At 45.6% G+C, this 26,129-nt stretch overlaps 1 protein-coding gene across 1 annotated transcript; it reads right to left on the bottom strand.

Annotated features, from left to right (window-relative positions):
• Positions 1-21,488: 21,488 nt before the first annotated feature.
• Positions 21,489-23,747, bottom strand: LOC105735710 (uncharacterized). Its single transcript, XM_086914512.1, has 3 exons — positions 23,546-23,747; positions 21,952-22,098; positions 21,489-21,617 (listed from the first exon to the last, which is right to left on the bottom strand). The coding sequence occupies exons 1-3, from the start codon at positions 23,721-23,723 to the stop codon at positions 21,514-21,516; spliced, it is 429 nt and encodes a 142-aa protein (XP_086770638.1). The 5' UTR covers positions 23,724-23,747; the 3' UTR covers positions 21,489-21,513.
• Between the last annotated feature and the right edge of the window lie 2,382 nt (positions 23,748-26,129).

Below are 26,129 nucleotides of genomic sequence, written 5' to 3'. Positions count from 1 at the left end.
CGATGCAGCTCGCAATTCGAAACGATTCGGAACGAACGATTTATAGCCCGTTTGCGGCAACTGTCACACTTGCGCAACACTTTCGCTTGACAGGAATTTCTACGAAAGGTCATCGGGATTTTTTTTAAGAAATTAAATCACTTAACATCGGATCGAAGATCCGAATCGACTCGAATATACGAGATCGTTCGATTATCCAAATACTAAAGTACGAAGTCACGATAAAATGTGATAAAGAACTAGAAATAAGGATAAGTTGTACGTGGCAACTTCTAGTAACGTCAATCAATATCTCTCTGCAACAAATTTACACAGTTCATGGGTTTAAACAAATATATTCTTGACATTATCGGGCAAAGTTCAATTTAAAATAAAAATTCTCGATGGAGAAATTAAATTCTCAACGAGATACTCGATTGCCACTACCTTGGAATCACCTGTGCGCTGAGTTTCCAGCCATGGTCACCACTTAGAGCATTTAGTTCGAACACCTCCCGTCTGACTGATGCCCGTCGCTTATCGAACAGACGTTTGAAATGGATTGAAATATGTCGGGGTTCACGTTGCGCCAGGGTTATTGAACCCACTGTTAGGCACTCCACTCGAATTCCTAATGTTCGGTTATGATAGCCGGGAGAAGTTACGGGTCCGTTCGCAGCGGGACGTCACGATGGGTGGAGAACAGTGAGCAGCAGCCATCATCGGGAATTAGTGGTGTTCCGAGAAGCTTGTCGAACCACGTATCGGGTAATGTCCGTGGATTCTTGTCCCAACCCCCGTGACGACGATCGCGCAGCTTTATGCCACCAACTGCCGATAACGTTCTCCAAAGGATCCCCTTTTACGGCCGGAGAACAATTGCTTCGTTAATGTCGCGATCGTTCGTTCGAACAAGCGGCGTTCCTTTTTTTTTCCTTTTGATGTTTCGAAGACGCGTGAATGTCGATCGAATGGGAAAATTTTCAATCAATGGAACTTTGCCCTTAAATTTATAACTGTCTTTTAATTTTTCTTTCGGTTTGGAAACATATTTCCAATTCGACGAGAAAAGATCATCGAGAAATGTTATTAGTTGAAGGTTAACGAATGGGTAATTGGTTGAGTTTTAGTTCGAAGAATCACTGCCATTCCCAAGGATCGACGAAAAGCTTTCGTTTCGAGTATCTCTCGAATTTCGTTCGGTTTAAAGTTTTAACAAAACGAAGTGGAGTAAATATCGCGCGAGAAAATATAAGATATAAAATCTGATTACGATTGGGAAAGTTTCATTCGTGGTTCGCATTGTCGTTAAATTTGGAACATGCGGGTAGATTACGGCGCAATGATTCCTCTCGATGCACTTTGGGTCGGTGTATTTGGTAACAACATCGATTTCATCGGCAAACAAACGCTCGGTACATTGGATGTCTCGGGGAGAGATGGTAGATCGTATGTTGCAGCGTGTAATGTGCTAGACGATTCGTAAAACCGTTCGTGATACTCGTGGCTTTAATGGAAATACCAGTATCTGAATGTACTTGTTTCAGCACTTTGTGGACAAGGTAGATAGGCGAATTTTTCCCTTCCTTATGTCTTTTCTTCTCCTCTCTTCCAGCCTCACGCTAATATTCCTGAGAATCTTGTTGCGTTTCTTATTCATTCACAGCATTAAACCAGTCAGGGGATAATGCCTCTTAAATTACCACCGGGTATGGCGAATTAAACTGATCGTTAATCTTCGAGATATTAGCCGGAACGATTTTCATTTTATATCTCGTATACTATGATTGCGCTAAAAAAAAAAAAAAAAAAAAAGAATTCCTATCGTACGATTCTCCCGAATTAAAAACGAACCTTCCGCTTCTTGAGAAGATCGTATTTTAAAAAAGTATTTTACAAACGGCGAAAACGTTTTCCTCTTATATTTACTGCAAACCACTGTTAATAATCGTTCGACACTGCGAAATTCCGCTTCGAATTCCTTCTAATTTTATTTCCAAAGTTGCAAAGGATGAAAGAAGCAGCTCGACGAACAACGCTCGAGGAAGAAAGGGGGGAGGGAAAAAAAAGAATATCCACCCGAACCTTTTCCATTCACGGAACACGTTCAAGGGGCTCGTAGAGAAATATTCGAGTTTAATGCGAGCAAAATAATCGTCGGCACGTAATCGTACATTGTAACCCGTGCGCGTCCATTGATTTCGGGAACCACCACCCTTTTGGATCGAGAACGCGCGCGATGAATAATAAGACGATTTTTCAGCGGGCATTATCGCGGTTTAAGTCGGTCTTTTAGGCGAGGTACGGCGGTGGTAGGACGGTGGGCCCCGGTGACCCGCCGTTCCTCACCACGACGATCCATTTGTACGTTCAGCGGACTTGTCCCCGCCGGTGTAAGGACCCCTGCGGTTTCGCCACACTTGTATTTGCATTCGGTGGGCCGAAGCTCGCGCACTCGGCCATCCGTAAATTAACCCGCGCCGTTCCATCGCGTTTCGAATGAGATATCGAGCGGCCGCCCTCCGCCGACCTGCCCTTCGATAAACTATCTCTCGTCCCCGCCGTGAAAGGGCGTTCTTGTCATTCTTACCGGACCGGTTCGCGCCTCCACTCTCCGTTCTTTCCTTCTTTATCTATCCCTTCCGGTAGCTTTTCTTAAAAGGTCGCGTATTTTTCACAGGTAGAGAGGGCCCTCCTCCTTTTACTCTTAAGAGACCGTGTATCACCGTGTTTTCGGCGTTGGTGTGCATGCATGTTCTTCGAAATTGTCGAAATGATCGATGCGAGGAACGAGGCGAGAATATTTAGGGTAGGTATTTTTAATGAGGAGGAAGCAATGATTTTCGGGATAAATTAAGTATGAAGATTCTATGGCATTCTATGGCGTCGAACGACATCGGCGTAGATCCCAAGGATTTTTTTCCTCGGCTCCTCGTAGTCGGCGACGAAGATCCTGAGTCCTGTCGTGACCGGTGCCACGCGTGGTATCTGATGTCTACATGTGTACGACCGCTTGGTCGCTGCTCACGCGATCCCTCCCCTCTCAGTCTTCCTTTATACTTCCTTTATACGTCCACAGCTTGGCAACCTTAACCACCTGTGCATCGAACTGTTCGTCCCTCGTTTCGTTGATTCTCTATTCGAGTTCCTTCGTCCGAGTTGCGACGGATCCAAGAGTGCGCCTTTCTCGAAGATCTGTCTTGGCTTCGAAGAGAAATCGTATACCTCGAATTATTTATCAACTATTTTGTCAACTATTCTTCCATATACGTGGAAACGATGTTTCAATTTCGAGAATCAAATGTCAAATATCGTACTTGCGTCGAATTTTTAGATTTAATTGTCCGCTCTAGATCCTAAATAACAGTAACTTTAATATTTCGTCAAGCACTGCCTTCAAACGAAATCTAGAAAATACACAAGAAAAATAAGATGGAACAGCGACCATAATCATATAAAATTGCCGATTTTTAATCGAAATAAATATTCTCTGGCGAATAAAAAAAAAAAAAGGAAAGAAAGAAATCTCTCTCCTCTATTTTTCGCGGGATAGATTTTCACCACGGACGTTTTACCATTTTACTGCTCGTGGATGCACGCAATCCACGAGGATAAAACGAATCGTGACACGGTTACCACTGCTCGATGGTCTTTTTTCGCTTCGTGACGATAATGCGGTGGCATGCGTGTAGCTTGCGCAACGCGTTCCCTCTATATACCTGCGCCGCTTCTTTCTTACGCCGCGTCCACGTAGATATATTTTTCCGCGTGTATCGGCGCCGCTTCTGGAATCGATTCGCCGCGATGCCACTTCTTCGCCGTTGATCCCGCTTCTTGCGCTCTTAAATTCGCCGTTTCCTCTCCCGCCGGGGGTTTCCACTTGGTCCACTCGAGGAGAGGACGTAAATGGTAGAATGGTATTCCCACCTTTCACCGCGCGAGGCAGAAAGCTGGTTGGTCTCGAACGAGAGGATGTCGGTGGGGTCCCATTACACCACTTAGCTTCGAAATCGCGCCGCGGCCAAAAAGGTCAATCGTTTACTTGCTACCAGGCCGACAATAGTCGCGTGATTTTGGCCTTTGATCGCACACCTGCTCGCGGCCCTTTATCTCGACAGGATCGCCCTCTCCCTCGAGAGGAGTGTAACGAGCCACGATTAATGCGACACCTCCGGCTGGCTGAAAGCTTTTGCGAGTTTCAGGTGTTTGCTGAAACGACTTTCCACGCTCCTTCCCGTATAATATACCACCACTCGCTACCTTCTTTTACCCTTTCCTTTAAATGATCGCGGTAGTAATGCACTGTTTACGCCATTTTGCCTAATGGTGAATACCGCTGCTCGGAATCGATTCTTTATTGGGCTCGAGATTAATCGGGTTGTTTCTAAATGCCACGCGTAAAGGCCACGGGGTAATGGTAATTTTTGAGAGAGCGAAACGATACGTCGAAGGGAACGGGATTTCGAACGACGATGATGATGAATGAAACGTAATATAAATCTTTCCAGTCTCCATTAGATTAGATTTGCTTCGACCTATCTGAATAAAGAATAATTTAAGAAGAAGAAAAAAGCAAAATACGCGAGAAGGAGTAGAAGAGGAAGAATCCGTTCAAAAAATAGGATAGAAGGTGCATTTTCCGGGCACTTTAACGGGGAGGGGGGAAAAAAGAGGAATAAAAGGAAAAGAAGACGCGAGAAGATATTTTCTGTTATCAAGAACGACCGCAGAAGTTGTGCGATTAGTTTCAATCATAGGGGACGAGAATCAGCCTTGGGCGCGGTGTATGAAATTATGATATATAGAGAGAAAGATGATCCCACGGATTCGTGAGATCCACCGAAAGCCGGGAGGATCGTTAAGATCGTTGCGGAGCAATAGATTGGGACCACACCCGTGGTCGATCGCGGCGGCAGAATGCCAGGTAACTCGCAATTTCACGTATCACCGATTGGAACCAGGTGCATAACGAGTAACAACTCCTTCGCCGACCTTTCCACGAGGGAACAACCGTCACGCATCGCGCCAATCAGCGGCCCGTAAAACAACGTCCGTGGACATCTCCGACCGCGGCTCTGGGAAATGCAACGATTATTCGATGCAAATGAGCGGCCAGTGCTCGGGGTTACGTCACCTGTGCGCTGCATAAAACGAACGCCGAAGTGTCGACGGAAGATTCATCGATCGGCCTCCATAAGGAATTCCATAATCTCGTTCCACGATTGTTAAGTGGGTCGTGGAAGAAATCGACGAGCCGGGATGGGTATAATTAAAGTAGTAGCGGTTCTCGATCATTGGTCTACTTGCGTCACGTATCGTCTTCGTTGAGTATTCGTGGCGATCGACGCGAGCAACTCATAGCTACGGACGTAAACGTGTCAATCGGGATTTTTTACCTGCCGCATCCCTGATCATGGTTGTATATTTCTCGTAACGTAACTTGTTCTTACAAGTCGAATCTCCGCTTTCTCGAAGAGAAAATGCGCCGACGATGGATGGATTCGAAGAGAAAGAAAACGGTTCGTTGCAGTAGAAGATCAGCCATCGCTGAACCGAAGAAACGCCTTCAAACTCTCTGCCTTCAACGATACTTTTTGCGAGAATAATAGATTCGAGATCCTCGGTGCAATTACACGTTCAAAATTAATGAGCACAACGTCAGAAATTTCTTTTTCATTCTGCTTTCGATAGAATTTCGTTCGATCAGTCATCGTTGAACCAAAGAAACGCCTTCAAACTCTCTGCCTTCAATGATATTTTTTGCGAGAACAATCGATTCGAGATCCTCGATGCAATATTTGCCATGGAAAATGGTTCGTTGACAGTGTAGAAATTTACACGTTCAAAACGAAGAACACAACCTCAGGAATTTCGATAGGATTTCGTTCGATCAGCCATCGCTGAATCGAAGAAACGCCTTCAAACCCTCTGCCTTCAACGATACTCGTTGCACGAGAACAATCGATCCGCAATATTTGCCATCCGAGAAAACCGATCGCGCACAGACAGAGGAGGTTCTCCACCTCCTCCTCAGCTAGGCTAAGCCATACGTTTTCCATCGCCGAGACGTTTCCTCCGTGTTCTCCACCCACGTGGCTCCGCCACGTGTTACGTAACCTTGTTGAGTCGGATAGGGGGCCGAAAGGGGCGAGCTTGGAAGGGGGTGCCGATAGGAGTTGGTGGAGAGTTCGCTGACCGATTAGGACGCAAATCATTCAGGTGCTGGTTAGGTAAGGCAAGACTCGGTCTGCCAAGATGTGGGATGGGCCGCAGTCACGTGTGGCGATGTAGGTTCGCGTTAGGCGAGCGGAGACCACGAGGAGGCAGAACGGTGCTGACGTGGGGACAATCCAGCGGAGAGAACCAGCTCACCGGGTCCGCGATCGTGACAGAGAGGCATCGTGAAAAATCGCGCCGCGGCCAGACGTCACACGTCGCAACGCATTTGCATCGTTCTAGTAATTTTAACGAAGCTAGGGAACTCCACCTCGATCTGGAGATGGAGATGCTCGCTCTCGAAGAAGATCCTTTCTTTGTTACGAGCCTCTCGCGTCGACGTGAAAAGTTTTAACTATGGAGAACATTTCTTCTTCCTTTTCTCTTTTTAGAACCGTGGAGAAACTCGTATCGACGAAGATCGTACTTGTTAAATTGGCCAGCCTTCGAATTCCTTGCATTCGCGATTATTGAAATTAATAATATCCGATAAATAACGCACGATCGCACGAGAGAAGAAAATTTTATTCGAAATTAATAACAATACCTTTCGAATAGTATTCGAAATTCTTTCCAACCATCCACGCGTACTACCATGACCACGGTGAAAGGTCGAAAATCGACACTTCGCAACCTCGAGCGTATTCCCAGGATCCCATAAATCGTCTCGCGTCGAATCTATCGGGTTCGATCGTCGACTTGTCTACGCGTTCCTTGGTTCAAATCCAACTGCCTTCACGAGGTTGGATAGAGAGACGGAGTGGAATAAGAGGAGCGGAGAGGAGGCGAGAGAGAGAGAGGAGTAGGAGCCGAGGGCCCTCTTTCCGGCCCATGAATCACGCCCACGCGACGCGCGCCCGCTCGATAATTAATGCTCATTTAATTCGGCGTTCATCATCCGGCTTGGAAATATTTACAAAAGTCCGGACAACGCAGAAACGAAAGCGGAGGGCCTTACACGAGCGAAGGGAATACACGTCCATGGGCAAGGAAGAGGAATGGCCGCCGTGCGATTCGCCATTCATCCTGATTGTCACCGAACCTGGCGCGCGCTGCCTTTTAATGCTCTCTCTCCCTTGGACTCGAATCAACGATCGCCAACGATGATCTATGCGCCTTCGTAATGGCCGCTCATCGACAACGATCGCCGGTAATGCTGGTAGCGGGACCGGTTGGAGGGAACCAGGGTGGAGAGATTATCACGGGGATCGAGGGATTCCGACGAGTGTTCCTTGGAATTCCTTTCGGTTTCTTATGGGATTTCGTTCCAGCTATCGTATTCTTGCGCACGATTCGAAAATTATCCTTGCCTTAATTTTTCTCTAGAGAAAATTTAAAAATGGATTTATCAGAAAAAGCGGTCGTAGTAATGGGTGAACGATGTAAAAAAGATGATACGCTCGAATCGATTCTTAGCTACAACGAAATTAATTTCCAACGAAATAAAAATCGATAAGATATATGTATTTATCCTTCGAAAAAAATCAAATGGAATAATTGGCAAAATTTCAACATTCCAATCCAATCGTATCCCCTAGAGGAGTGTCAATCGAATCAGGCGGAATCAAGCAACGGTATGAAACAACGAGCATGAAACGGGGATCGCGTTTATAACTCGAGCGAGCATCATGCTACAAGATCGGACAAAACGGCCCTATTACGCCGTACGAAAGAATACAATTCCTGTTGAAACATCCTCCATAAACACTGGCATCCTCCCGTGTCCCGTGTCCACTGGAATCGTTCCAATCCCAGGAATCGCGGCCGTATAATATAGGAAGAATCCGCATGTAGGTCGATAATAAATTGCGCAAAACGTTGCTCGCATTCCGGCACGGTTCGATCGAGGGAAGGAAGCGAGTGAAAATTCCACGGCCGCGGATAACGAACGAGGCGTTTTCCTCTCTCGAGCGGGAAGCGCGTGAGGACGCCATCCGATGGACGATGAACCTGCCGCCCGGAGATGACAAGTGGAGCACGCATTTACGATTCCGTGTGCGTCGCGTTCCATCGTGGAGCGCGTCTTTTAAGCTCCCTCGAGCTGTCTCCCGCCATCACCGGCCTGTGTCGTATCAGCAGGGAAGAGATAGAAACTGGTTCCATCCTCGCGGTGGACGCCAATGAACGCTTTACCGCCGCCACGATAACAATGGCTCACTGTGCGTGAAACTGGCCGGCCAAACTCAAGCCACTTCTGTCTCCTCGATACAGCTCGCGTTTCCTTCCCTTCTTCCACGAATTCTCTCTCTCTCTCTCTCTCTCTCTCTCTCATCTTCTTTTGATCGTTATTGCTTGTTGGAATGCGCGGAATGTTGCGGCGCGAGGCTTCGCCAAGGATTCGGTTTTTTCCAACGGATTCGACGAAGGGGGTGGTCACAGACACCATTCGTTCGTTAATTTTTTTTTTTTTTTTTTAGAATTGATTACCTAAATGTCAAAAGGGAAAAATTCTTTTCTATCGATTGGATAACGATGAAAAAAAAGAAAAAAAAAAATTCGCCAAAATGTGTTGCAAAATGGAAAAGATGGAAACTTAGAGAAAAATAGTGGAATAGTTTTGTGGATGAACTGGCAAATCCAACACGAGTGTCGAGTGAATACGTTGAAGGGACAAAGGGAGGAGAGACGGGCCATTAATCATTAGGAGAGTTGTGACCTCCTGGCAGGGACGGTTTATCGGCCAAGGGGAGCATCGTTTTCCATGGGAATAGCGTTCTCTCGAATTTAAATTTATGATAAATCCGGGTAAATTCCTGCGATGGACGCGTACGCGTGACAGCGGGGAATTAGCATAAGCAACGTTGAACGAGGCGACTGTAAAACGCGTTTTATTCAACTCCTCGAGAAAGATTCTGTCCGGGAACGGAACGAAAGCGAGAAAAAGAGGAGAGAGAGAGGGAGAGAGAGAGAAAGAGAGACGAAGGGGGCGAAGAGAATACACAGAGGTTGGAGAAGTGGCGCTCGTGTGAGCGCGAACCACCACCACGGTTCCAGAGAGAGAGAATGCATTTATGCAGGCTGCTCGGTATGCACTGCGTTCCGAACAGATTCCAGATAGGGTCCTTTGTCAACGTTCGGCGCTCGTTATCGGCGCCGATGAATTTCGATCTTTCCACCGGGCAAATGTTTTGAACGCAACGCGTATGATCGGGCGAGAGAAGGCGTATCGAGCGCGGTCATTGAGCCCCCACCGGTTCGGCAACGCAGAACGGAATTAACATACTTCTCGATGCGTGTGTCACGCGTGGCAAATATTTATGGAAATCCCGATAAAGAACGAACTTGTCGAAATGGAATAATCCTGGTGTCAGGATCGAGCCGTAAACGTGATTGTAATTTCGATTCCACCGTGATCCACGATAATAAAAGCGATACGAAATCCAACTGATTCCGTTCCATTAAAAATCGATTGAATTGACCCTTTCGCTTCCTCCGTGCACAGGAGACGGATATAGAACAAGACATTTCTTTGTTTTACTGTTGCGATATTAAGATTCATCGAGCGGATGAAACTCGAATTGAAACTTCGTCGCGTGGATGTTGAAAGGGACGTTAAACATTACGAGATCCATTTGCGACAATGAAATGAAAAAACCGATGGCATATTAAAATTACGGATGACGCAAAGTGTATCGAGGGATAACGAAACATCTGTTCCGCGGGTTGTTGATCTTTCTTAGAAAGCGAGGGCCGATCATGAACCGTGATGGTTTTCGCGAGATCGGCGCCTTCGTTGAAACCAATGGATTGGGACCACCAGCCGTGAGAGGAGCGCGAGTTTCGCGGACTCTCGACCCTGCGACCTCCTCGCCTTGACGTCCTGTCTCGGCGATTACGCTCGGCTTCGAGCCTCGTTGCGCTACACATCTGCTCCCATGGGCCACGTAACCACGATTTTAAGCGTCTTTTAAACGATGTACGCGGATCATCAAAGGTACCTCGTTCATTTGTCATTTTGGCCCGCGTGATTAATCGCCAGCCTCATTCGAAATTCAATATTTCTCGTCCCCGATCCTTCAACCCGGCCGGCTTTCGTGTCATTGTGCAATCGTGGCCGAGTGAAAAATTCCCCACCAACGATGCGTAATGGCGAAATTTTTGCCAATTGACTCGTGAAAGATGAAAATTGCGTAAAAAGAAATGTTATTAATCGTCCCAATTACGAATATGTCAAAAAAGTAATTTAATTAACCCTTATCGATATTCAAATATACCTCTTTCTTACACTTTCCGAACTATTTTTATCCATTAAAAAGATCTTTAAATCAAATTCGAATCCTCGAACCTTTTGTAATCTTTTTTTTTTTAATTTCGTTATTAAAAAAAAAATTAAAAATCTGAAAACAAGTACAAATTTCGCGCCAGAATTCCAACTGCACTTGCCCGAGATTCCCTGCCAAGCAGCGTAACAGACTATTAATCTCTCTCGAGGGTGGGGGAACACGTTGGAGAGGAACGGAAGTCGCGGGCGCAGCCGTTTCCGCAGCGACAGATGCAATCTCGCACTTGGTCCCTTGGCTAGATCTCTTGGCCTACTCCGCCACCCTTTTTAAAAAGGGTACCACTGTCAACAGCGTAAGAAACTTCTGATGTTGATCGAACGCACGGAAACGACGACGAAAGGGAGGGGGAAAAAAAAAAAAAAGAAAAAAATTCGATGGATGATGTCGCGCGACGGGATTGGAGAGATTAAGGGAGAAAAAGAGAATGGGGGAGGGAGAAATGAACATCGTTAATGAAACGAAGGCTGCAAAACGATCGGACAATATTTGTTCGAAGTCTCTATGAATGGGATTCAGAAGTGGCTCGCTCGTAAAATAATATTTAAGACAAACACTTACACGCGGGAAAATCTATCCAGTTAGATCTTTCCTCGATGACGTCTGGTTACGCTTTTTACTCGACCTCTTCTTTTTTTCTTTTTTTTTTCCTCCCATTCACCCTTTGTGGGAAATCTTCGACTCCATTACTTTGATTTATCTTTCCTGCCCCCCTTACGAAGCCATCGTTCACGACGAATTTCAATATTTTCTCTTTCACTTTTGCCACGAAAAAAAAAAAAAAAGTAATACACACCTAAGTACTTGCTAAGTAATAATTATTCAATTCAAAGAAAATCCTATAAAAATATAACTCGATCGTGGTGATTTCGCGTCTCTTTCGTTTTCACCAACGGAAAAAGAAAAAAGTTCACCCAATAACAATTCATGCGCCCCTCTGTCCCCGTAAAAAGCACGAAGCATTAATCGAAAGAGATGGGAAATCTGACGGCCACGATCTCGTTCCTAACGAGAAGAGAAACCAATATCCAAAGGCGAATTTCACGATACGACTTTATCGATACTCTCCCACACGGTCATAACGGGCCACCTTGGCGGGCACAGGCGCGGCCGGCCGAGTAGTGTTTGCGGAAGGGGGTCGGTTTTTTGTGGGGTGTCGTTTCCAAGTGGTCGACATAGGCTGCAGCGACTGGGTGCAGCGAGCGAGAGCGGTTCCCACAGCTTCGTTCGTGTGAAAACGGCCGGGAAAGTGGACGCGACAAGTGCAACGCTGCTCCGCAGGATCTGTCGGAAGTGCATCGTCGCGGAGGAAAGGAGGAAGAAAAAAAAAGAGGGGGGGGGGATTCTTTGGACAGGACGAAGAAGGAGAAACGTGTGAAAAATCGGGGAGAAAAACGGGCCGGTTTCGCGCAAGATTACGCGAAACGCCGCCGCCTCGTTTTCATCCGCGCAACACGCCGTTTTATCTGAATCGTTTCGATGCACTTCAACGGCCGGCTCGTCGTGAATATAGCGCGGCTAGACCGGGACCGGCTATCATACTTAGCCCTGTCCACGCAATAAATTCTGTAATAGAGGTCTTGCAACGGCTCTCTCCCTCCGCGGATAGCGGATAGCGGAGAGAAAATTATGGACATTCGGTTTTACACCTGGACGGTGTCTACGGATTATTAGGCATTACGTTATCGATATCGGTTATTGGGCAGGTATTTACAGGGTGTTACCGGATCGTCGTTTCATGAATAATTCATCCACGATTAATTGTAATTTAAAGAGGATACGAGGCGGCCCGGTTTTACAACCGTTTCGTTTATTATCGGTACGTTACGCGGTTGGTTCCGCGCGTTTAAGATCACGGAATCGTAAGGTGATCCCCTTTAAAGGGTAGATTACTTTATCGAGCGCATCGGATTATACGTAAAGTGAAACTTTGAAAGGGAACTTTGAAAATATATAACGAAGGGAGTCGTTGTTCTCTTTTCGATCATCGCGTGATCAAATTTTGATCATTTTAAAAATAGGATACGTTGTTTCGCAAAAATTTCTAATTTCCAAAGTAATCGATCCAACGTATAATTGTAAATATTTGCGATTAATTCTTCTCCTCTCCTGTATATTCTCTCAAACGAATAATGCATCTTAACATACCGCGACAGAGAGGCAAATATTGTTATTAAGGTGAAAAAAGTATTTCCGTATCAAGAATACATAAATTTTTCTTAACACCTTATCGCGCACTTACGGTTGGAGAAAACACGAGGTATCCAATCCCGGTTCAACCCCGTGATCGAGAATACCATTGGGTCGTCCTTCGTGGATTCTGGGCGCGAAAGATCGGCGTCGCTGAAACGCAAAGCCGAACATAAAACCGCAGATAAGGGCCACTGTGTACTGTAACGCGTGAAAGAGGCTAAACATCGGAGCGGGGACGAAGGAAGATGGAAAATCGAGCGTGGATAAGAGGGAAAGAAAGAGAGAGGCCGGCATGGCTGAATTACGAGCGGCCGACGGGCATTAACATTTTTGCTGGACGCGCAACAAATTAAAGCAATCTGGTTCGCTCGTGTCCCTCGTCTCTCGTGCCCTCGGCTGCCTGACTGTCGTTTGTTCTTTCTCTTTGCTCTCTCTCTCTCTCTCTCTTTTTTCTCTTTTACTTGCGCATCGCTCTTCTTTTGCATACGATTCAACGGTGCCCGCTGTTCCATCCTCGTCGTGCTCTTGATACACGAAGCCGCGTACTTACGTGCTTACCACGGACCTCCTTCCAACCATTCCATGGATTTTTCTACGTGTACGTACGTATGTGTGTACCTGCTGATTCTTCGAACATCGAAATATTTCAGAGAATCATTCTCTCAAAATCATCACTATTACGCTATTAAGCAATAATAATACATGCAATATCTTTCTAATAATAATTTCTTCTTCGTAATTTACGGATCGTAAATTAACTCGGTCAAGAAGGACGAGTCGAGACCGACGAATAATAAATCGAATGATAAATCAGCGCGAATCGAAGAGTTTACCAATTTCTTCGATAATTTATTCGAAGAGAGGGCGAAAGAACGAAGGAGAGGGGGGGAGGGAAATGGTTTAATAGAAGGGAGGATGGCAACGTTTCGAGGTGGTAAAATGCGAATTATGCGGATAAATTATATATCGGCGCGAGGATGAATAGCCGGTTTAGCCGAGGTGCATTTACATACTGGTGGTACGTACTGGCCACCGTAACAGAAGCGAGGGATCTCGGGCCGGGTGTAAAAAGTGGGAGGCGAGGCAAAGTAGAGCGAAGCGAGGTAAAGAGGACGAGGAAGCCGTGGGGGGATAGGGATGTGGTGTATCGGTCTGTCGCCTCTGTAAATCCTCGCTGCCCTGTAACGCCGCCACCGTCGTGCTGCGGGCCTTATCATCGTCAGGGCCGCAGGACTAGCGAGAGATTCCTGGAAAGCACCTACGGTCCTGCACGCAGTTCCCCTTAATATTAACATAACGTTTCCGATGCATCTTCGCCCATGCGCGCATCTGCTTATACGCCGGACGAGAGAAAGCCAACTTTTTCTCCGAGTCCATTCTTACTCTCCACTCTTCTTCTCCTACGTTGATCGATAGAATGGAGGAGTGAATACGGATTTCTAATAAAACTGTGTGTCTAATAAAAACGGACGTCTTGATGATCCATCGTATATCGAGAACGATCGAATAATTTCAATACTTTGCAATTTCGTTTTTCTTCTAACAGAGAGAAATGGAATCACCACCGGAAACAGTTTGGGTTAATTCAAAAATTGAATTATACAATGCTTTGTTCTTAGCATTGTCGATGAGAAGAAGGATGATCTTTGAATTTCGAGATTTTCCTTTTTTGCGTTTTTTCGTTACAGATAATTGATTCGAGGGGATTTTCAGGTAGTTCTCGGGCTATTATTCGAGAAAGTAGCGCGAAGAAAGAACAGTGTAAGAACGTGCATCCCTGGTTGGCGGGAGCGCAGTACCGGACCACGGCGGTCGTCTCCTTGTATCGTTTGATCTCGTTAATAGGACCGCATTGTCCTGAATCTACATACTCCTCTACGTACCCTTTCTCTGCTGCGCACTTCGTTGTGGCTACAAAAAAAAAAAATAAAAATAAAAAAGGAGAAGGAGAGCTCCAAGCCGGTGAAAGAAGAAAAAAAGAAGATAAGTATGCGTGTATACCTATTTATAGAACACTTACGTCTTTTAAAATATATATATATATAACATAGAAAATGAAAGATCTATCGATTAATCGTTGAAAAGATACTTTCGAATTTCCATCCGTTGCCATTTTTATTTCTCGATCACGTCACGTTCACTGATCCTGTTATGGCAACGTGAGAGTATGAAATTGAACATTGCCAGCGAAGAAAATCCATATAAGAAAATCCTTTACGAGGCTGCTTCTTACCATACACGCGCCTTTGCTCACCTCTCCCTTCCTCCATTCTTTTTATGCCTTCTTCTCCAACCGCGCGTTCTTCTTATCCACAACGTCTCGAGTCTGTTACAACTCACGGACTGCACTCATCATCCTATTGTTCTCTAATGAATCCGTAGATGCTGACGGAAGCGCCCCTGCCCACAAGATGCATGGGACAGGTTGCGTCTCTCCGTGGTTGCCTCCTCTCCTTCTTCTTTTCTTCTTCTTCTTCTTCTTCTTCTTCTTTACCTCGTCGTTTCCCTTAAATCTCTCCCTTCCACTGTTCACCGGTGAACCAACACCAGTGTACAGGGGAAGAGAGAGCGTGTTCCACGAGTATAAACGACGAAAAAAATTATTTAGGCATAACGAGTCGGGACTCTAACTCTCCGCTTCCTTTGTGAAATCACTCAGCCGCACTACATCACCTAGCCGAGGGAATTGTGGCTAAGAGAAACGGCTGCTGCCCACCTTGCTTTCGTTAGAACGAAGAATGCCTGTATGACGATGATGAAGCACGATATCGCATCCCCGTCATCTATGCTTGTCAACCAGGAATGTTTTTCAAGACGCCGGAGGAGGACGTCCGGTACCGCGAGGCGCTAAATTTAACTCGAGGATCGATGGTGATCTTTTTCTGGAGGGGGAAAAGAGGTCTCGATCAACTCTTACTACAAAAAATTCTTCCTATCCTATAAGAATCCGTGAAATTTCTTAAACACGTCTGTTCATTCGTTCATTCGGATAGAAAGGAAATTTTTCTTCTTTTTGGAAATTCGACAATTTAGATATTTCTACCGGCAACTTCTCAAATCTGAAATTCTCTCAAAATTCGTCCCGATTCCAAAAAATCGTTTGAAAATCATTCGTGTCCACGTGTCACGAGTCGGTTTCCCATTCCAGCCGAGGGATCCGGTGGAAAGCATTATTTACGCGATCGATACGAATTTACCTCGACACGAGCGGATCTCGATCTTGATCCGGAGGCCGGGGTTGAGGGATGGGACGGCGACCAATGCGGGACAATACCGTATATCTCTGGCGGCCGTTTTATGGAAATTCGTTCGGCGGTCTCGTCTCGATACAATGATCGGTGGCCTCGATACGATCGGGCCGCAGCACCTGTGCCCTACGTGTCGCTCGGTGTGCCACCTTCCACCACGTATGCGAGCCCACGGCGTGTAAGGATCTGCGGGTCACTGGCCGGAGCTCCTTTAAATATGGAAGAATCGGGGGAGATCACGATAAGGAGGGTCAGAAGCGGGTTACGAACCAGAATTTCGTTGTCATGTAAATTACTGTCTCTACGCGGCCTCCTCTCCCTCCCCGTCCAGGGTCTAACTAACCCGGGGAACACGGTGAATTCAATCTCCGTACACGATTGGAGAAACCTTCACGACACCTTCGAGTTCCTCTCGTGTCCTCGAGAATGCACCGTGAGAGATCGTCTCTCGATGCTGGATCAAATAATGATGTCTCCTCGTAACGAAGATATTGTTCGTTTCTAACAGAACCTACTTCTTCTTCTTCGTTCTTTCTTTTCCTTTTTTTTCTTTTTCTCTTTCTTTTCTTTTCTTTTCTTTTTTTTTCTCTGAACGTGTCAGAGAAATTCGTGGGAGCGAATCGTGGGACCGATCGGTGACACGATTGAACATATTGATCGATAATCGAGGAGTTCGATCGGTTTGGTTCGATTAATCATTTTTTAATTCGACGAAAATTGGAATGCGAATGTGAATGTGAATGAACAAACGATTAAATGGAGATAGAATAGATGTTTAAAATTGTGTTCCCGCATATGTTTCGACTTAAATATATAGCCCCTTCGATATCCTGCAAATATCCTTGCTTAAGAAAACGGAAACGCGATATAAAAATGAAATTTTTACCACAAAGAAACTCGTCCTTTAAACGTACCAGACAATACCGTGAAACGTCTCAACTCGAGACACGAATACGCGTAACGCCCCCCTCCGTATCCATTCATAAACTCGTACCACTTAAATCCATCACGCGTCAGATCGGCCGCGAAGGGAGAGGCCGTTAAAATTTTCCGTACTTGAATCCAACAATACCCGGGGAGATCTCGAGGAACGATCGAGGATCACGGCGATCAGGCGTATTTCACGCTCGCCTCGTAGAAACAATGAACGCATAGAAACGGTAACCGGGCCCGGGTTACGAACGAATGGCACCCCCGCAAGATAAACAACCAACAGGCCGGTTGAGACGAACGATCCTGGACCACCACCTTCGCGTCCAGGCTGGATCCAGAGGAGGAAATAGGAACGTCCATTTCCCTTTTAATACCAGGGAAGAGGGGCGCCTCGCCGCTTCCACTCGCTGCTATAAAACGCGCGCGTTTTCTGCCACGATTTCCACGGCCGTAAAGAAACCGTGAGTTTCGGTACGAGACGAGGCGTGGCTCGTGATCCGCCTAGGTGGCCCCGGACATTAACTCACCACCGCTGCCCAGACCTATCCGAATAACGCCGCCGCTATCTTAAATATACGGCAATTTATGCGTTTACAAGGATTACACCTCGACGTCCCTTTACGACCGGTTAGTTACTTAATCACGTTAGACACCGTTGGATACGCGCTTCGTTCATTCGTCTCCGAACGATGTGTTTACACGATTTTCTTCGAAGGGGAAATTTGATTTTGGGCAATTTTCGATCTTCGTGAGCTACGATCTAGATAGGCTATTTCAAAATTGAAAATGTTTCGTTGACAATTAATCGATAGAGTTGGTTCTTCGAAGAATGAACTTTGAGCGAAATTCGTAAGGCTGGTAATAAAATAAATGTAGGGAACGGATATAATAGAACGTTAGGGAGTAAAATCTAAGGTGGGGTTAGAGAAGATGATGATTAGATATACTACTAGGTGAACAGTACTCGGCTGTACCATTCCAAGAGGCGAGGATAAAATGAAATTTCTTTGCGTTTGTGATGTTTGATTTATGACAAGTTGCAGCCTGCCGTTCAACGTCTATCTAAACGATTCCACGCTCCAAAGAATTTCTTCCTTTCCATTACCTTGAGACCTTTTTACCGAGTTATTTTTCGCCACAATATCGGATCTACTCATCAATTCGATTTCTTTCCCACATCGAGGCTGGATAAATATTATAGAATGCCGACAAAAAACCACTTAAACGAATACCAAAACTTTTTCAATCAATCGATCATATATTTATCATAACCTAAACTTAAACTCTCGATTGATTCTTCTTCTCTGCTCACTTAAACCGAAATAAACTCAAAACCGAAATAAGAAATTATTCTCCTTCCCTTTCTTTCTCACTCCTCCCTGAGAATTTTCCAACTGACGAGAAAAGAAAAAAAAGAAAAAAGAAAAAAAGAAAGGAAGAAAATTCCACGAAGAGGCAGGTTGGTTTGAAACGACTACAATTCCGGGAATGAAATTCAATTTTTCCCAGCGATGGTTTTATCACGTAGCGGAGAAGAATTCCCGAAAAAGGAGAGACACGGAGAGAAGAGAGGGCACGGAGGAATTCCGGATGATGCGGCCGAAACGGGCTGGCCGGCCTCACCCGTAGCGTAACGAGGCGAACAAGGGCCGAGTATATCACGCAGCCGCACGCTTTGGAACGCGTGTGCGTGCGACACGCGCGCGCATCCACGCGAAGATACAGGTTGCCAGCCGCACCTGTGAACTCCATCTCGTGGCGTGGGCGTCGGAGACCGCGGCCAGACGACGAGAGAAAGAGAGAGAGAGAGGCCGACGCGAAAATCAATCGTCAATTTTCGTTTAATATTTAAATTTCGCAACGGTGAATTGCGTGCATGCCACGCTCGCTCTCCGAAAAAGGGAAAAGGGAAAGCGGATGGTGGAAAAGGGAAAGAAAGGAAGGGAAGAGAGGAAGAAAGGAGGAGATAGGAGGGGCGCGCACAGCTGTTCGCTTATACTAATCCACATAAATCCGTGGCGGCCGGTCGCCCGATTAAGGACACGCGCGCATTTATCGGAAGAACGAGCCGCGGAAAGCGCGCTTTCGCAACCGAGCGACGATGATTCAGCCGCGTTTCTCTCTCCGAGAGGAGACGCGAGTTCGTTGTTGCATTCTCTGGCTTCTTTAAACGGCTGGTGAAGGCACGGCCAGAAAGAGAGGAAAGCGCGTCTTTCGATTCGAAAAAAAAGAGAAAATGGAGCCTTGGAATGTATGGTAAATCGGCTCGAGTAATGATGTCGCGGTAAACAACGAATGTACCGGCACAAAGCGTCGTTAAAATTGGAAGCTGTCGCTTCTCGTATCTGTAGAATGGAAAAGCGATTTTTAATGGACGTATCAAGAAAACGTATTAAGAATTTAATTCTTACAACTTTCTATATATATGCGTTTATATATTTGGATTTTTCTTCTCGACACGAAAGCAGCGAAATCTATGCGTAAAACTGGAAATGAAAGTTCAAAACAACAGCACAGGTGTGTTAAGTGGAGTAAAGTGGATCTCGAACGAGGATCTTTAACTCAGCCGAATCCGTTCCAAATTGCCCGATTCAATTTTGCACGAAATCGAGCGCGCAAAGTTGTTTTTTTACGGACAGTTTCCAGAAGTGGAATTGACCAGGGGAGGAGCGTGGGCATCGGGATGGAACGGTCGAAACTTTTTCGTGGCGAGAAAACGTCCGGGTTGCAAATATCTTGTCCTATCGTGACGCTTCTCTACCGTGCGACACGTGCAGCAATAATTTCTCCCCGAACGGGCCAGCTGGACGGGATAATGGCCGGCATAAGTTAAAATTTCGGCCGATACACGCGAAAACAGGTGAGTTACGAACGGAGTTATGTGACTTAAGGCCAGGTACGTGCGTGTCGGTCCATCGCGGCGGACGCCAATTTTATTGGCAATTTGTCCCGTACGATCGAATTTATCGCCACTGCCCTCCAATCTCCACTCTCCTCTCCCTCTCCCTCCCCACCTCCCTCCCCCTTCCCGTGTTATTCACGCGAATCTGTATTTCTCAATTAACACCGTCCAACCTCCATTTGCCGCAATCTTGCTCACCGGTATATTTAAACATTCCCTGCCACCACGGTCACTTTGCCCACGATGATTGGGTTTTACGAGGAACTCGTGCGTTCAAACTTAACGTCCCCCCTTTCTCCCTCCCTCTTTAATCGAGGAGAAAATTTGCAAGTCGAGGAGGTGGTATACTCCTCGCGATACGCGAGAATCCATCTCGAGTGGATTCAATTTTCCTCCATTTGCATAATCCTTGAATCGAATCGTTGAAAGGATCGATAAAAGAATCCCTCGTGAATGCCATTCCAATTTCTCGTTTCAATTTCACCTTTTCCGAGCCACGCTCTCGTGTCTCGAATTTTTAATATATCCCTGTGTAACTGTAAAAACTGACACCTCTCTCTCTCTCTCTCTTTTTCTCGTGCAATGAAAATTTCTCGACTACCCCCTTACGCAACCCATACCCAGCGACCCCCATCAAACCAATTAACCTTCTGAAGTCGAGGCAGAGGGAGGGAGGGAGGGAGGGGGGGGGGGGAGGAAAGAAGAAATTCCAACCGAAACGCAGTGGACGCGTTCGAGGTAACCGGTGTGTCTCGAGGCCCATTTCACCGAAATGGAACGAACGTTGGATGGGCCCATCCAGTGGAAGCTGATCCACGCCGCGCGTATATATATATATATATATTCTGTATATATCTGTCTACCGTGCCACTCTTCTCTTCGCCGATGCGTTTTTACGCCCGCCTCCTCTTTTTGCCCCTCGCCGAAATTGCCAGGGATCCGAACAGGCCCCGTGCTCGCGCACGCGCGCGCGCGACTTTTGACGGCCGCGGTTCACGATGGGGTCAGCGAGGCCCCGCTTTCTCGCAAGGCCCTCCTCCAAACACCTCTGTCCCGTACTGGACGAGAGGGTCTTAAGTTCGTAATGACCCATCTCGGACAAATTACCACTCGAGTTGCATCGTCGAGTCGCTACACCCCACGATATCCTCCGTTCCCGCGAATCCGTTATATAATGCATCGCTTTTGAGCTTGAGAAATTGTTGAAAAGAAAGAAAAAAGAAAGCCAACGTCTTAAAGTAATTCGTAAAGTAATTTTTCAATATCGACTCAATCCTCGACATTTCACAAAGGTGTACACCGATCGCACGGATGGAACTCGTAAGAGTAACAAGGAGTGGCGGAGAAAAGCAGAAGCGAGAACGAGGCACGCTCTCAAAGGCGAAAAGCTAAGAAGTTACGATTTTCAAGCTCGATCGGAGAATTTAATAATCGTGGAGAATTACGACGCGGCGTGTCACCTGTAATCCTGGTTTATAGGGCTCGCGCCGATTCTACGTGTCGGAGGAGCGGATTCGAGCCGGTAGGCACGACAGCCGTCGTCCTCGGAAGCCGACGTTGCTCGTGGAGACTCGTTGTCAGGCCCTACCACCACGGAACGAGTTTCAGCAGGTTGAGACGCGGTTCGTGCGCCCACGCCGGTGCTCAGGCAGTATTGTGCAGGTACCTTCGAGAGGGAATCAGGGTATCCCTCTTGCCACCATCTCATCCGCGATTTTACTCCGACAGGCTGGGCTTCATTGTTTCAACGCGATATATCCTGTCATCTCGATGATACGCGCTCGATGTAATTTCTTTTTCCACGTGGATGCAACGGATTGGACCATATCGGTCCGATATGGCTCCCGTTTATTATTGCAGATTTATCTGAAATTTATATCGTGAAATTTTTTGTCAATCCTTTATTTCTGCATTGTAATTTCTTTCCCGATCGATCCTCAATTTAATTCGAACGGTTTCCTTTCGTAAAATCCGATAAATAAGGATCATCACGGTTGATTGGATTGTCTGAATAAATTCTCGAACAAGAAGAATGGAAATTGATCGAAGAATTGAAAAATCTTAGCAGATAATAGGATGAATTTGTAAAACACCTATTCTTATTCTACGAATATAATATGTTAACGTTACTTTCCAATAGTCCAAATTGTCCATGTAATTTTTGGTAATGATATATACACAGGCTTACTTAATATCGTACCATTAACACCATTGTCCACGCAGCAAATTAAAATAGTAGGTTCGGCGTAGGTCGGCATAATCCTCCGCAAACACTCCACATTTCCTGGCCAACGTTCCCTCCCGAACGATGAATCACTCCTCGTTCCCCGGCGAAACGATATAGTAACTGGATGGAAAACGATTTCGTAAATTACACGAGGCTCGTTTATTCAACGAGAGAGAGAGAAAGAGAAAGATATCCTTCGTCGGGCATCGATGATTCCTCCCGAGAAGGAAACGTCATCGTTACGTCCAAAGAGCGAAGATTGATCGTCTTTCCGGATATCGATCAATCGCAAAACGCGAAAAATACGCCAACGTTTCCATCCAACGAATCGCCTCTTGTAAACTCTTTTACGACTCCTTCGATAATTACTCGTCTCATTATATTTTAATTAATACCGATATATCCCTCTCGATTCATTAATGTTGTTTACGAGCCGCTCATTAAATTTAAATATTATTGAATAACGCTCGTTAAAAGGGAGAGACGAGCCGTCGCGATGCGTAATCGTGCGCTTTCCGTGCCCGCATACGTACACACACACACACACGCGCGCGCGCACGTATACATCGATCCATCGATGATCCACGATGATCGAGAAAGGCTCGAGGGCAGCCTCGAACGTACTTACACGATCAGACGTGTGCGCGTCAGATCTCGACGCACGACAGGTTGATGCAGACGTACGACGTAATCCGTTTTGACATTAATATATTTCCTCTAATAAGACAAACGCCGGACCCACCTCCGCACGCCTGGGATCATCGCACGATGGGAAAACTGTTGTTCGACTATCGTGGAAACTTTACGTCTTTGTTCGGCCAGGGTCGAGGCGCCTCGAGTCGGTCGATAAACCTCGAGTGTTGTTGATGAACCGAAAGGCCGTGAAATTTATTCCGAGAAATTCTTCTCTGTGTTTATTATGGCTTACTTATCGCCCGTCGCGTTTATTGATCCACAGGGATTTCGAATTCAATGTTTACCTTTCGATTCTTCTTTCTTCTTTATAAAAATCGATTCTCATCGATTCAATAATAGTTCGAAATAATAGTAATTTTAATTTGCAATCCCGTCCAAACATTTATTCAACTTCGATCGGTTATCGCCCACTGTATATGTATAATCGTGTACGATTTATCTTTTCCAAAAATATACCCCCTCCGAGCGAGACGCAATTCACCGTTCAATTCACCGTTTCTTTCGAGAATTCTCATTACATCATCCGCCCAAGAGTACCAAAGAATAATGGCGTTTAATTAGAATGATTACCGAGTCGCAGCACGCCCTCGCGGTACACTTTTGCCACGGCGCAAGATTTACATCCGCGGTTTTTTGCTTATCAACGAACGCATCGTGGCCAATTACCGAAGCTGCCGGCTTCCAGCGTTGGCCGTGGTTCATTTAAGAAGATAATAAGTATTGCGAAAGGCAACGATGACTAACGCAAAAGGAACCGAGGAAACGAGCCACGGATAAGAAGAGACGAACTGTGGAAGAAAGACGAAATGGTGGAATCTCTCTCTCTCTCTCTCTCTCTCTCTCTCTCTCTCTCTCCTCTCCTCTTTCTTACCTGTCTCGCAGTCAAGCGCGTATTCCCTCTGTGACCCTCTCGAGAGATTCAACAGGTGGTGCGTTGCCTCGTGGCCACGTTCTATGATGTCCCACACGTCGTCGTTGCCCACGTAATCGCGTACACGTATGGGTGTACCCCATAGGCACCGCGTGTAGGAAGTACTCTGACCCCTCATCCGCTTCACGGCCTCTCCATATGCGCCGGTTCGTGATCTTCGGACCTGCGACGTCCCCCCATACGAACCTATTTTTTTTCTTTTCTTTTTTTTCTTTCTTTTTTTTCTACTTGTTCACGATGCAACGACAGAAAGTCTAAATGTGGACGGTGAGCCGGTGTTTGGTATTCGGAAATTTCGATGGCGGAGCGATTATTAATAACGAGTCGAAAAATAAAAATACTCGAACATTTTAGTGTAGAATTTTAAATGTAGCGATCGATGTTATGTATGAAGTCACGTGGATGAAAGAGAATAATCAAGAAATCTGAAACGAAGTATAGATGAAACTCTTAACCGTAAGGTAAAGGAAATGTAAATGATCATTCGCAAGAATGTAATAGATCCAAGGATCCAATAATAATAACGACAAAACGAAGAAAAGATTTTAGGCGAAGAAAAATTTCTCGATTCGGAGGAAATGGAAGAAGAAGAATTTTACCTGAGGGATGCAAAGAAAGGTTCAAAAAAAAAGAGGGAAAAAAAAGGAAAAAAAAATGAAGAAACGCGAGGAAGAGGTAAAGGAATTCGTTTCGTGAGAAAGGAAACGGGAATTCTGGTTTCGTATCGAATTTGGCGTAAAACGACGCCCACCACCCAGCGGCACCTGCCAACCATTCCGGATTGCCTAACATCCGTTCTATTCTACGAATTCATCGCGCGCGATCTTTACCTACGCGCCTCTGATTCACCTACACGGTGAACGATTCACGAACGCCGGCGTCGAGCACTTTTCGAATGAAAGTAGAGATCGTGTTCTCGAGGAGGATCCTCGATGGATTTACATATTTGATATTGTTGATCGTACCTTATACCTGCCTTTTCTGTTATTCATTTTTTTCTTCACGGTGGGCGTACACTGCTGCATAAATATTGGTATTTCCAGCAACGCTTCGAGATACGATTCAATTAAAAACCATGAAGGAATTTCCGTATCTTGTTCGACGAGCGTAGATACATTTCATTTCGTTTCGTTGTTTGACAGATTGACAATCGTCGAAGATAAACGAAATATCTTTTAATTTTTTTTGATATAGCGCTTGAGACAATGAGAAGGATTGAAAAATTTTCTTTTTCAAATTAATGTTCAAAATCCTGAGAGAGATTATCCTTCAGAGACGAGGATCCACGAAATTCTCAGATTTACCAGAGGATCCTCGCACGTGTTTTACGCTTTAATGGCTCACGCACACGTGTTTCACGAGTGAATGACAAGGGGTCCTCTTTTTCGTGGCCGATGGGTCGATGGGCTTCCTCTTCCGGTGTTCGACGACAGGTCAGGTGTCGTTGATCTTAATCCCGATGGATGCCCGCCTGGTACAGGATGCGATCTCCGCTGAATTACTCTCGATAACAATGATTCAAAAGGAGATACATAATTCACGATAACTGTTTGCAACAGTTCTCGATTCAAAATCGCGGAAATCCGATTTTCCTCGCGCGATTTATTTCATTCTATGCTCGTAGAAAATTCCATTCAAACTTCACTTAGCCACGGAGAATAACGAAAAAGGGAACGAGAAAAAAAAAAAAGGAAAAAAAAAATACAGGTCTTATTGTATGGTGTTATTTCCTCGACAAAACTGTCGGTAATGATCTAACAATATTTCCGATATCCGAAGAAATATAACGAAGAAGAAGAAAAGAATAGAGAGAATAAAATAGAAATCGAATCTATATCCACATTTTCTACAATTTTTCCGACATTTCGAGAGCGCGATGTCTCCGTGGTTCCGTTTCCAAAAGGAATTCGAGGCGTCGATATAAATCGATTATCCCAAGATATCCGTGATGTATCGTGACGGGGCCTGGTTTGTGACAGGTGGGAGGACCGATTTCGAATTCCTCTCTTCTTGTCTCCGTGATATCTACGCTCGCACCAACTACTTCGAATCAATGATATCGTGAATCTATGTGTATATATATATATATACACGTAAGAACGGAGGATAAAAGAGAAGGAAAGGTTGACTCGACGAAAAGTCGCCCACGACAGATCGGGAACAGATCTCTGGATTCGATTTGGAACGAATCCGGTCGACCGTGTATACGACAATGTGAAACGATCTGGTAAGTTTCGTTGTTTCATTGACGCGCGAGTGATACACGGCCCTCGTAGAGAGAGAGGGAGAGAGAGAGAATACCAGAGGCGAGGCAAGAAATAAGTTACACAGGGACAAATCGTGGGGGACCGTTAGGATTCTCCAACAGGCCAATTAATAACTGACAACAGATAGTCTTTCGTCATTTCGTATATCGTATTAATTAATTCGTCATCGTTTTGTACTAATCACGCGTCCAACTTCCTTCTTCTCAACCAACTTCTTCAAGGATCAAACTTATTCATCGTTCTCAATAACAGACGCG

Source organism: Apis florea, unplaced genomic scaffold, assembly GCF_048593485.1.
Source record: "Apis florea isolate Af1SG1 unplaced genomic scaffold, ASM4859348v1 contig_3587_pilon, whole genome shotgun sequence".
Taxonomy (NCBI): domain Eukaryota; kingdom Metazoa; phylum Arthropoda; class Insecta; order Hymenoptera; family Apidae; genus Apis; species Apis florea.
The sequence above is the reverse complement of the archived record's forward strand: the minus strand, read 5'-3'. Positions and strand labels throughout refer to the sequence as shown.